This window comes from Mugil cephalus, chromosome 13, assembly GCF_022458985.1.
Source record: "Mugil cephalus isolate CIBA_MC_2020 chromosome 13, CIBA_Mcephalus_1.1, whole genome shotgun sequence".
Classification (NCBI taxonomy): domain Eukaryota; kingdom Metazoa; phylum Chordata; class Actinopteri; order Mugiliformes; family Mugilidae; genus Mugil; species Mugil cephalus.
Genome location: NC_061782.1, coordinates 22,004,629 through 22,015,678, shown reverse-complemented (window position 1 = coordinate 22,015,678; position 11,050 = coordinate 22,004,629). Strand labels below are relative to the sequence as shown.

At 42.4% G+C, this 11,050-nt stretch overlaps 1 protein-coding gene across 2 annotated transcripts in view; it reads left to right on the top strand.

Moving 5' to 3' along the window:
• The first annotated feature begins 1,084 nt into the window (after positions 1–1,084).
• Positions 1,085–11,050, top strand: part of bean1 (brain expressed, associated with NEDD4, 1) — a 37,945-nt gene continuing 27,979 nt past the window's right edge. Inside the window, exons 1-2 of one of the 2 annotated variants that reach the window (XM_047603942.1) lie at positions 1,085–1,350; positions 6,925–7,044. In XM_047603942.1, the coding sequence (XP_047459898.1) occupies positions 7,020–7,044 (25 nt within the window). In that variant the 5' untranslated portion in view covers positions 1,085–1,350; positions 6,925–7,019. Of the gene's footprint in view, positions 1,351–1,580; positions 1,721–6,924; positions 7,045–11,050 lie in introns of those variants that run through there. The other variant, XM_047603941.1, reaches the window with a different exon arrangement.

Below are 11,050 nucleotides of genomic sequence, written 5' to 3'. Positions count from 1 at the left end.
GGAAGGCCCAGCAGAGGTCGTACTTACTGCGTCAGCTCAGGAAGTACAACCTGCCCCAGGAGCTACTGATCATGTTCTACACAGCAATAATTCAGTCTGTCCTGACCGCATCTGCCACCAGACATGACAGGGACAGACTGCAGACAACAATCAGTTCTGACCTTCTGTCAATCCAGGACCCGTACCGGTCCAGAGTTAAATCTCCACGGACCCCTCACGCACCTGACACAACCTGTTCAGGCCGGTGTTACAGAGCACTGTACGCCAAAACCACCAGGCACAAAAACAGTTTCTTCTCTCGTGAGCTGTCACTCTGAAGAACTCTGAGCAGTCACAGAGGGCGTGGCCATTCCCACGAAAACTCTTCATTAACTATATATACACTTACTGTTCAAGTTCATTGTATATATCTGCTCCTGACCTTTATTTTTTTCTCTAAACTTTTATTCTGACAGTCTAATTTATGTAGTACAGTTTTGCTTCTCCATTATCTACGCTTTTATTTTTTACGCTTATTTAAGCGCTTTGTGCCGGAGATTGACCAGAGTCAAATTCCTCATATGTGCACACATACTTTGGCCAATAAAGCTGATTCTGATTAAAAGTCTAAAGCGTTAGCATGGTGCTATAACAGCCTCTCTTCTGGGAAAACTTTCCACTTCAAACCTGGCATTTATCGAAGTCCAAAACCTCAATCCCCACAGGTTTCTGAAGGCTTTGTGCAAAAATGTTGCTGCAAATGCAATCACATGTCTGAACTAGACATGCTGTAACTTTATTTATTCAGGGATACTGTCTTAAAGTTTCTTTTGCAGGAAAAAACCTTCAGGTCATAAGTTTGTCACGGTGTGACCAAACTCTCAATATTCCCCATTATTGGGATGTGCAGAGATTCCTGTCATCAATAAGGGATTTGGTATTTACAATAGATCTTATTGTTTAGTTGTATTCTAAAAGATACTTGCATCTTTGAGTTTATTTCTGCACTTTAAATCTCTTCCCCCCCCACCCAAAAAAAAAAAAAAAAAAAAAAGCATCAGAGCATCTCTGCAGAGCGCTTCTGCTGAAAGATTTCCTCCTGGCAGTCTGACTATCGGCATATTCCTGCCCTGGATGATGCGCTTCTCTTCCCAGGCATGACACACTTACTGGGCTGCAGAGCCACGGGACAGAGACACGAACACAACAGAGGACGGAGTCAGACGAGGAGGAAGAGGATGCGGACGAGACGACAACAACAACGCAAATGGTAGTGAAATGAGGAGCGCGGCGCTGTCGACAGGAGAGAGGTCGTAGGGGAAGGAGGAACACAAAGCTCTGCGGGATCCGAGGACGCCGGCAGTGTTCATGGTGAGGACGTTTGGGTTTTTGAGGACGGGGCTGCACGGAAGGAGGATGTTCGGACGATAGGAGCGCTTGTTTGATCACTGTCCATCGTCGTGCGGGTAAATCTCGGGTATCACAGAGAGTTTAACGAAGCGCTATTCTGAGGAGGTGGGCCAAGTCCCCGGAGAGAGAGAGAGAGAGAGAGAGAGAGAGAGAGAGAGAAAGAGAGAGAGGAGGGGTGGGGAGAGGGAGGGAGAGAGAGAGGGAGAGGGGGAGGACCTCTCTCGGACTGGGTGAGGAAACTGGGATGTTGATGCTGTTGCTTTCATTGATGAGAGGCGACATTAAGGAGCTGATGGGAGGACTCCTCACGTATCTTCCTTCGTCTTTGCAGGTAAGAAGCGAATCCCTTCACCTCACCCGTAAACTCCCCCCTTCTCTCTGATGATTCTAGTGTAAAGAGAATACAAGGCTACAGTGGACCAGGAAGTCGTAGGGAGGTGTGGTTGTGCTGTAGTAAGTTTAGCTCGGGGTCCTCTCCACACTGAGTCATGTCGTGCTGTGTTCCAGTAAATGGACTGAAGGAGCAGATTAACAGCGCGCTGACGTGCTGCTATGCACATTTACTCATCTGAAATACTTTGTGTTTGAGTGTTTCCATTTCACCACTCCACTTCATTCCAGTGGCACATTATATTGCACACTCTCTCGCCAGTTCATCAGGTACACTTTAGAAACAGATGCGTTCTAATATAACAGCACTAAGTCTTGTCTAAAGTTACGATGTTTAGCTTTTGTTTAAAACAACTAAGCTGTTGATTCACCTGTGTGTTCAGTTTGTAGTTTGCAGTAGTACTAAATTGTATTGTGTTGTACAGACATATGGTTTTATTACTTTGAGTAGCAGAAACATTTTAATGTCTAATTTAATGCAGGTCAATACAGCACTGCAGACTGCATCCTCCAAAATAAACAAATTTAATTATTAGCTTTCTGATTCAGTTTCAACATAAACTGAATATTATTACAATCACAAAGCTAAGATTTAATGCAACCCTGTTCATATATTAAAATCCATTGGTTTTCACTAGTGAACCTAATGAACTGGCAAGTGACTGGATATGATACATTTTTACAGATAACCAAATATACAGTCATCTTTACTTTGACCTTCTATAACAGGGAAAAACGCTCACTTAATTAATGACTGATATTAATTCCATAACAGTACAGTTTGATGATCATATGTTGTGCATTTATACTTTCATACTACATTTTAAATTCACAAATTTCCCAGTGCAGGGCTTGTTGACTTCTGAATACCACTGTGACTGATTTTACCTTGTAAAGCATCCCCTTACTTCTTCTCCCGCTGCTTTATTTAAATTAGTGAGAGAAAAAAATGTGAATAAATCAGTGAGAAAACATAACAAATGCAGATGCTTCCACAGAGGGCATAAAGGATCAAAGAATGGTGTGACATGTGTGAAATCAGTCATCAGACATCCGCAGTTTTTGATTAAGGATGCGATACAAGGAGAAAACAAAAGCACTAAATCAATATAACCACACAAAATACACAGCGTAGGTGCCAATTACACATAAGCAAATTTCCTTCTGACCACCAAAAGCTTACTGGAGGTCCCTATAGGAGTGTTGTAGGCGTGTTACACAGATTTTTGGATAAGCTCATCTCTCTCTCTCGCTCAGCTCTCCTCCCAGGCTTTCCTCCCACACACTTTAACTCCTTTGTTTCAGCTGTGAAGTACAGTAGCCTCCCAACCCTGCACCTCACAGGGTTGGGAGGTTCACACAATGAATGAACTGGATAACAGCAACTTGTTTTAAAAAAAAAAAAAACTGTCAAAAAAGTATTAAAAAAACTAGAGAATATGAAAAATAAATAAAAAAATGAAATTCCCTCGCTGCAGTGAAAGTATGTGTCGTCCTCGTGTTAAAAGGCTTAGCTCTCGTTTTATTGCGTGTGATTTTTTCTGTGTCCGTGGTCGAGGGTTTGATCTGAAGAGCCTCGCAGTGTCTGGACTGGATGCAGTTCTTAGCATCGGGTTCCCCTGGGGATATTAAAGCCCTGCCATGGGTTATCTAACTGGTGCATCCTTCCTCTAAGCTGTGAAGGTCAACACTACTAAAAGCCCTTTGACTTTAGCCTGACACTTACACTGGAACTTTCAATAACAACAATAAATTGAAATTGTAGTGAATATAGATTGAGTGAAGTTTTTTTTTTTTAGCTTTGAGTCAGGTGACTTTCTTTCACGATTGATCTGGTGTAAATAGTGTATATTAGATCATACATGACTATCTGATTATATGTTCTTTAAAATGACTGAAAAGGTAGCGATGCTTTCCACCAAACATCTAAACTGCTTTATTATTATCTTTTTTTTTTTTAATTAAACTATAACCATATGCCTGTTGCCAATTGAAATGTCATGGAATTTAAAATAGAAATAGATCAATAAATGATGTAGTTACCACAATGATGCATGTGTTCACCTACGATCCAAGTTCAAATGTTAAATAATAATATACTGGACTTTATTTGAGCACAAAGGAGACTTAAATACGATCGGAGCGCTGATCATAGCTGGCCTGAAAACCTTGAGAAGAAGAATGAACACGGGGACAGAACCTCTGATCCTCTCACTGTGGGGTCTACTCCGTGACCCGGCCGTCATGGAAATTGAACTCATGGGCTTTCAGCGACGGCGCGGACGCTCTAACCACGGGTCCTGCGCGCCCCGGCTGTAAACGCGAGTCGCTGCGAGATTGGTGGCGTTGCCAGGACTGACAGGCTGAATGGATGACAGGGCTGTGTGGGCCAAATAGACTGTCAGAGAGAGCGCGGAGGAGATGGATGAGAGGAGGGAGAGAGGGACAGAGAGAGAGCATCAGAGAGAGGGAACACGGGAAAGAGAGATGAAGAAATGATGGAGTGCTGTTGTGGCTACAGGCAAAACCTGATTCCCTCAGTTTCTCTTTCTCTAACTGGTCCTGTCCCTCACTCTCACCTTCTTTTCTTTCCCTATCATTGCCTTCTTTGGTCTAATCGGGGGAGTATTACAAGCTGCACATACTGTCTAGAGGTGTCTTGCTACAGGCACAGATTAGAAATATGTTCTAGGTATTGTCTTGTGACATTTCACTAAAACATCAGTTGCATTTTCTTTATCATTACTGGTATTATTATGATTTTTGCCATTGGGGAACAGTAGTAATGCTCATTTCAACATAATCTGTTTTTTGTTTTTTTTTTGACATATTGTATGTTGATACAGACAGATATTTAAAAACGTGAGAGAAATACTTTTTCTTCCGTGCATACAGTAACGAAAGTCACGTGGTTGCTTATTTTAAATACGTACTGTATTCCCTAGGCAGCCTGTCCAGTTACAGTCACAAAGTCCTGTCCAACCCCTCTCTCTGAGGACTTTTGGAGAAATTGGCAGTTGTCTAGCGTTGGCAGCTATGAACAGCTCAGCTCTGTAGAGAAATGAATGATATAATTTCCAATTTAAAACTGAATGCAAGTCAATAAAAGGCATGTCTGCATTTCTTCATACTTGCAAACGCTTTATATTAAATTACCTTGGATGTTACGTGATGAGCACTTTGCTTGACGTTGTTTCTTTCCCTTCCCTACAGCTATAATGCTTAAAACTCCATTTGCGATGACACTAATCAGCTTTCGAAAGTTGAAATTGCTGAACGTTTGCTCAAGGCCTACTTCAAAGTTCGTCCGTATGTGTGAAACTAAGCTGCACTTGCAGAACTTGTTTTCATTTTTAAGTAGTTAACACAATTGCAAAACATGCATCGTTTCTGCTTTGGTGAAAAACCATCACATTAAAAAAAACAGTCACCTCTAAATGCCTCATCTGAAAAAAAAATAACTGTTTTAATCTTGCAATGCTTTCTCCAAAAATCAAGGTTTGTGTTGAAGTCACCGGTTGCACACACACAACCGGTGACACAGATTTCAGACTGTAACATTTTGCTGATATTTCGTGTGATTTAGCAGAAGCCTGGCATGCGTTTCCCTCTTTCATTCACTCCTCCTGCTGTAGCGATTCCTCCGTTAAGCTCCCTACTGCATTGGCTGTCGGGTTGGAGTTGACACAAATCCTGTGAATTCTGTTCTCTCTCACACACACATACACACACACACACACAATGACACACACGTACATGAATGCACAATAGTACAAGACTGGGGTGAGAACATGCCCATTTGTGTGTGTGTGTGTGTGTGAGGGAGGGAGAGAGAGAGAGAGTGAAGAGAGTGTAGCTGCCAGAGTGTGTTGTCTGTAATATCTGTCTGTGTGAGCGGGGACAGTTACGTAACACCAGTGCAGGATGGATCGTAGGTCCATGAGTCACAAACGTGCACGTACCTTTGCTCCTCTACACACTCTCTGTCTGTGGGCCGGAAGTGAACGCTTACAATCACCTGTGTTGTGCAGTGATGTAACAGAATTATCCAAAACGCTGTGAGACATCTGATCGCTTTGACAAGGACGATGCGTGTCACACGTTGGAAGGCGTTTGTCCAATTCAAGCCTCAAGTATATTCAAGATAGTGTGTGCAGCAGTTAGTTGATGGTGCTCCTTAAGACAACAGGTTAGAAGACATGATTAAACGAGAGGAATGTTTGGAGATGGCTTTTAAATCCTCCAAGCTAAGAGAGCGTGCCCCGAGCAGAACTTTGAACAGTTTTAATAATTGCTTCAGCATTGTCTGCTGGCGTCAGACTTCATATTCAGAGGGGGGGCAGGGTGTAAAGAAAGATGGACGAGGTCCAAGCACTGATTAATGCTAGACTTTGGCCAGAAGTCAGCTCATAGTCCTGCACTGCGTAATATTTAAGACGAGCTGTGGCTAAAAAACAACGTGAACAACATGACAGTCAGCTTTCCTGACACTGTTTTGGAGTGTGTTGCAGATAAAAGGGAGTGACAATAGATGGCTTTGTTTCCCGAGCACTAGGAAAAGTAAAAATGCCTGGTTTAAAATGCTACTAAATAGTACTAAATTGAGTCTAATATATCTTAATAACAATGTATGAAACTAGCAGTATTTGCGTGTATGTATTTGAGGGTGTGTGTGCGTGTGTGTTTGGTCCATGTATTGATTGGAACAATTCAACCCTGTGGCCATGTTCCGGAAAAGAGCAATGAACACGCACATAGGAACACACACACACACACACACACAGACGTATGTACACTCACAGGTTGACGTGGGCAGCCGCTTGAGTGCCTCACGCACACACACACACACACACACACACACACACACACACACACCTGCACACACACGTATACACACACTGCCCGGGGCTTTATAAACAGCCGGGCTTGGAGGTTGTGACTCGTACATCAGTCTCTGCTCCCTCCCTCCTTCTCTCCCTCCCCTCTCCCCGTAAAAGAACACAGCTTCTCTCACTTTCTTTCATTTGTTTCTCTCGTTCGCCGTCCACCCGCCTACTGTTTGTTTTCTCTCGCCGCGCTCCTTCGGCCTGTGCCACATTTCTTCTCACTAATATGCCGTGTTTCTCTGTCTCCCCGTCCTTGTAGCTACATATATAGCAGCGCTGTGCGGTAGAGAGCAGCTGAAGTTGGCTTCCTGCCTGTTGAGATGTGCCAGTAGGAAACACCGTGAACAGGGGTTCATGCTGATGAAATTGATCTGCTCAGGTAAGGAACACGTCTCTTCCTCCTTTTTGACATTTTGTTTTTGTGCTCTAGTTTGTCGCCTGGCATCAAGCGATGTTTGCTGTGCAGATACTGGGAGCTTTTGACTGACAATTGTGATCCCTTTATTGCAATGTGTTGAAGGCGGCGGTTTGAATATTCATTTGGGAATCATCAAGACGAGACGGCAAAACTGAGAGATGTGTTTGTGTTTTTACAGTAATTTAATATTACAATGAATAAGCATTTCACAATAAACGCGCACATTTATTGAATTGTGAGTGTTCTCTTTAAAAAGAAGTCCAGTCACATTATATGGTAAAAAATGAAAGGGAAATACAATCACATGCCAATTTATTAGGCACACTAGTGAAAACAAATGCATTCTAATGAATATTAGCTCCATGGAGCTTACTGTGTTCAGTATTTTGTTTCAAATACCTCAGGTCTGTTGAACTGTGAGGGTAGTACTATGAAATGGTATTGTGTTGTTTCTGGTATTTCTACAACCCTAATTTAGTCAGCGGGTTAGGCTAATTAACACAGTTTTTTTTGTTTGTTTTTTTAATTCCACACAGTTGAAACCTCCAAAATTATGATACAGATTAATAAAACCTTTATGATGCTGTTTTAAACATAAAATGCACATAACAGTCATGAATGCATTTTGTCTTCACTGGTGTACCTAATGTTTTGGCGTGGAGTGTATATGTGAAATTTTAAGCAAATGTGGGTTTTTTAATACCACATGTTGATAAACCTTAACCACTGGTTAACATTTTTTTACAGTCTGAAGTACTTAAGTAAAGAGTACTTGTTTTTAAGAAGGAGGGTTGTATGCAGACAAAGAAAGTGATTTGAAACAGAGAAATAATAGGCGACTGCCTTGTAAAGGCACATTAAACCTGCACTTAATATTGATTAACTAGTCTGAGTAATATTGGATTGTTTCTGTAAATGTAAATATATAGAGGCTAATAAAATGTTCAGACATATTATATTTATCTGTACATAACAGTAGGAGATAAACACAACATGTTAACCAGTGAGATTATAAACTTCCCCTTAGATCATTTCTAAGAGAACAGAAGTGGTGCCCTGTGAGCACACATGTCTTGTACAGTACATTTGATTGTTGTTGTTGTTGTCATTGTGGGAACCCTTTGGTTATTTTTAGCTGGATCACAGGTTAAGCTTTGAAACTCCAGAGAACAAGGTAGACTTATTTATAGAAGCCTCCCCATCTCAATAAAAGATGAATCGCTGTCTTATGCAACAGCTCCTGACCACACTGCTGGCAGGAAAGGAGATGGAAAGAGGGAAGAACAGATGGAGAGATGGATGGGTGAGCAGATAGGTGGACACATGCATGACTCTTACAGATGTGTGTTTTCCTGTCACTGTCGCCCTTCAAGAAAATGATCTATCCCTCCTTCCTCTGTCACACTCCCATGAATCTCTCTGGCTCTCTCTCTCTATCTGACTCAGTCCCTTTGATGCCTCCTTTATACCTGTTCCTTTCTCTCTATTCACCTCTCTTTCTCTCCCACGCTTAATGTCTCCCCCATTCTCTCCCCATGACTGTTTCCCACTTTCTCTTTCCCCTTTCTGATCTATTATTCACATCCCTCTCCGACTCTTCCTCTCTCTCCCCTGACACCTGAAATCTCTCCATCCCCTTCAGGGCATTTAGACCTCCACCAACAGTGCTTCCCTCCTAGGAAAAGAACTAGAATGATGAATAAAAGAACAGAGTGAGGAGACAGATAAAAAGCTTTGGGACGGGGGGTTTCTATAGATATGCCAAGATATTTCTTCATGTGGTGTATTGTATAAGCTGACATTTTACACAATCCTGTGTAATTTTACACAAAGACTAGTTCCTGAACACAACCAGATCTGAGGTAGTCAAGAGACTTTAGACTTTGAAAACACTGTATTTCAACCCACAGATCACTTCCACTGAATTATTCTAAGCTTACTTATCTCATGAAGTGCTGCTTTTTGAGTTGACACGTGCCCTCGTTTAAACAGCACAAGTGGCAGCTGATACCAAGGCTGGACCAGCAGCATATTCACATACAGCAGAAGAGCCGCGTGGCTTTTTTAAATTTCTTCTCATTCTGCCTCATGGTTTACAACATGACTATGTGGGTCATATTTTGTGCACACCAATTTGCAGCAATCTCTGCAGCGTCAGCTAATTTCAGACTTCCAAGTGAACAAGTGAGTTTTGCTAAATTACTGTCAGCCTTTCCTTTCCTGGGTTATTACTGGTTCAAACTGCTTCTTCTTCAAGGAAGAATATATTTCCAAGAAAATATCTCAAATTATTTCTCCAAAGTACAGTATATGTAGCACTTGGAAAAAGAGTTGCTGGACATTGAGAAAATCTAATCAAATGCATAATTGTTCAAACAAACTACAGAAACTGCTGCAAGCTGGAAGTAGCACAGAGTGATGCTTAAAGATTCGTACTGATTCCAGTGTGTTCCATGTGTTGTGAACCTCAGTGGTTGGTTATTTGCTTGTGTTAGTTTGATAACTTGAAGCTCCACATGGGGATTTGTTCTCAGAAATTTTCTGCAGGAAACGGCAGTCGACGTCAAAACAGTTCTCGGCACACATCACGGGGTAGCAGAGCAGAGAATAGGAAACAACAACAACCAGCAAGAGTCTGAGGAGTTTTCAAAGCTAATAAGCAGTTAGTGGAGCTCCTTCTTTCCATCCTCGTGTGGAAGTTTTGCACATAAAAAACACTTACACCTCAATCAGTAGTTTTATGTGCGAAGCTCGATGCTCTCTTAGAGGAATCAATGTTATCAACCTACTCAAAACACGTAGTGAAATTGGTGAACATGCTATTTCCAAGTTGCTTGTGCTTTCTGTTTTCTGTTTTCTCACTGAGCTCTCAGGGTCACTGTATTTGGTTGCTTTTGCAGTGTGTAAAGGAGGCTGACATGCACCACATGGCAGCAGTTTGAGCCTCAGGGTTTCGGCTGCCGCGCCCCAGAGAAGGGCATGCTGTCCCCAGCTGCCAGCAAAAACATCCACATCTGTTCTCTCTCTCTTTTTTTTCTTGTTTTTGAAAAGGAGGAAATGCAGTCACTAAAAATCTTTACAAAACCATATGCAACTATCTTAAACAGTCAAAAGAAAATCAGCCTTTAGCTGTTGTTAGCTGAAAACTAACAGACAAAACGGTTGTCACGAGAGACAGACCCTGCCCTTGATCAGTGTAGATGAGGCAGTGTCATGAAAGGCATAGATTATTTAAACAAGTGTGAGAATTTGTGCGCATGCCGCGTCTCGGTTATCACTTGTGTTGTTGTGTAAGTGTTAACTAAAAGGACCTGTGGGTGGTGGTGTGTGGCACGTTTGTTTGTGGACGTGTGTGTGTGTGTGTGTGTGTGTGTGTGTGTGTGTGTGTGTGTGCCCCACCTCACGTATTGCTGCAAAAGATAAAGGATAAACACAATCTGCATATTAGAGCACTGGCATGCGTGTGCATCAGATGAGGGCAGATCTGAAATGGAATCTCCTTCTGTTCCCCCTCACTGCACGCATCATCTATCCATCTATCAGCGGTGCACAATGCCTTGCCTTCCCGTCGCCAAGCCATCAATCATCGCATTCCCGTGCTTTATGGAAATAGGGGGAAAAACTGCATTTAACGGCATTTTACCTTCTATCTCATCTGCCTATCCACCCATCTCTCTCTTTCTGTCCATCCGTCCGTCCATCCGTCCGCACTCTCATCCACTCTAGTCACAGTGTAAGGTCGTTTATTTAAATCTATTTAAATGGATATGAGGCGCGTGCGTATGCAGGGAGATTTCACGGCCCGGCAGGTCAGCAAATACCAAAGCGGTTCCACCTCACTAACCCCCGATCAGAGCCCGCAGACAATTAATACAGACCACAGGTGGTCAGGTTTGTGCGCACAAGTTTGTGTGTGTACGTATGAAAGAGAGATCTATCCATCTATCTATCTAGGAGAGGAGGGTAA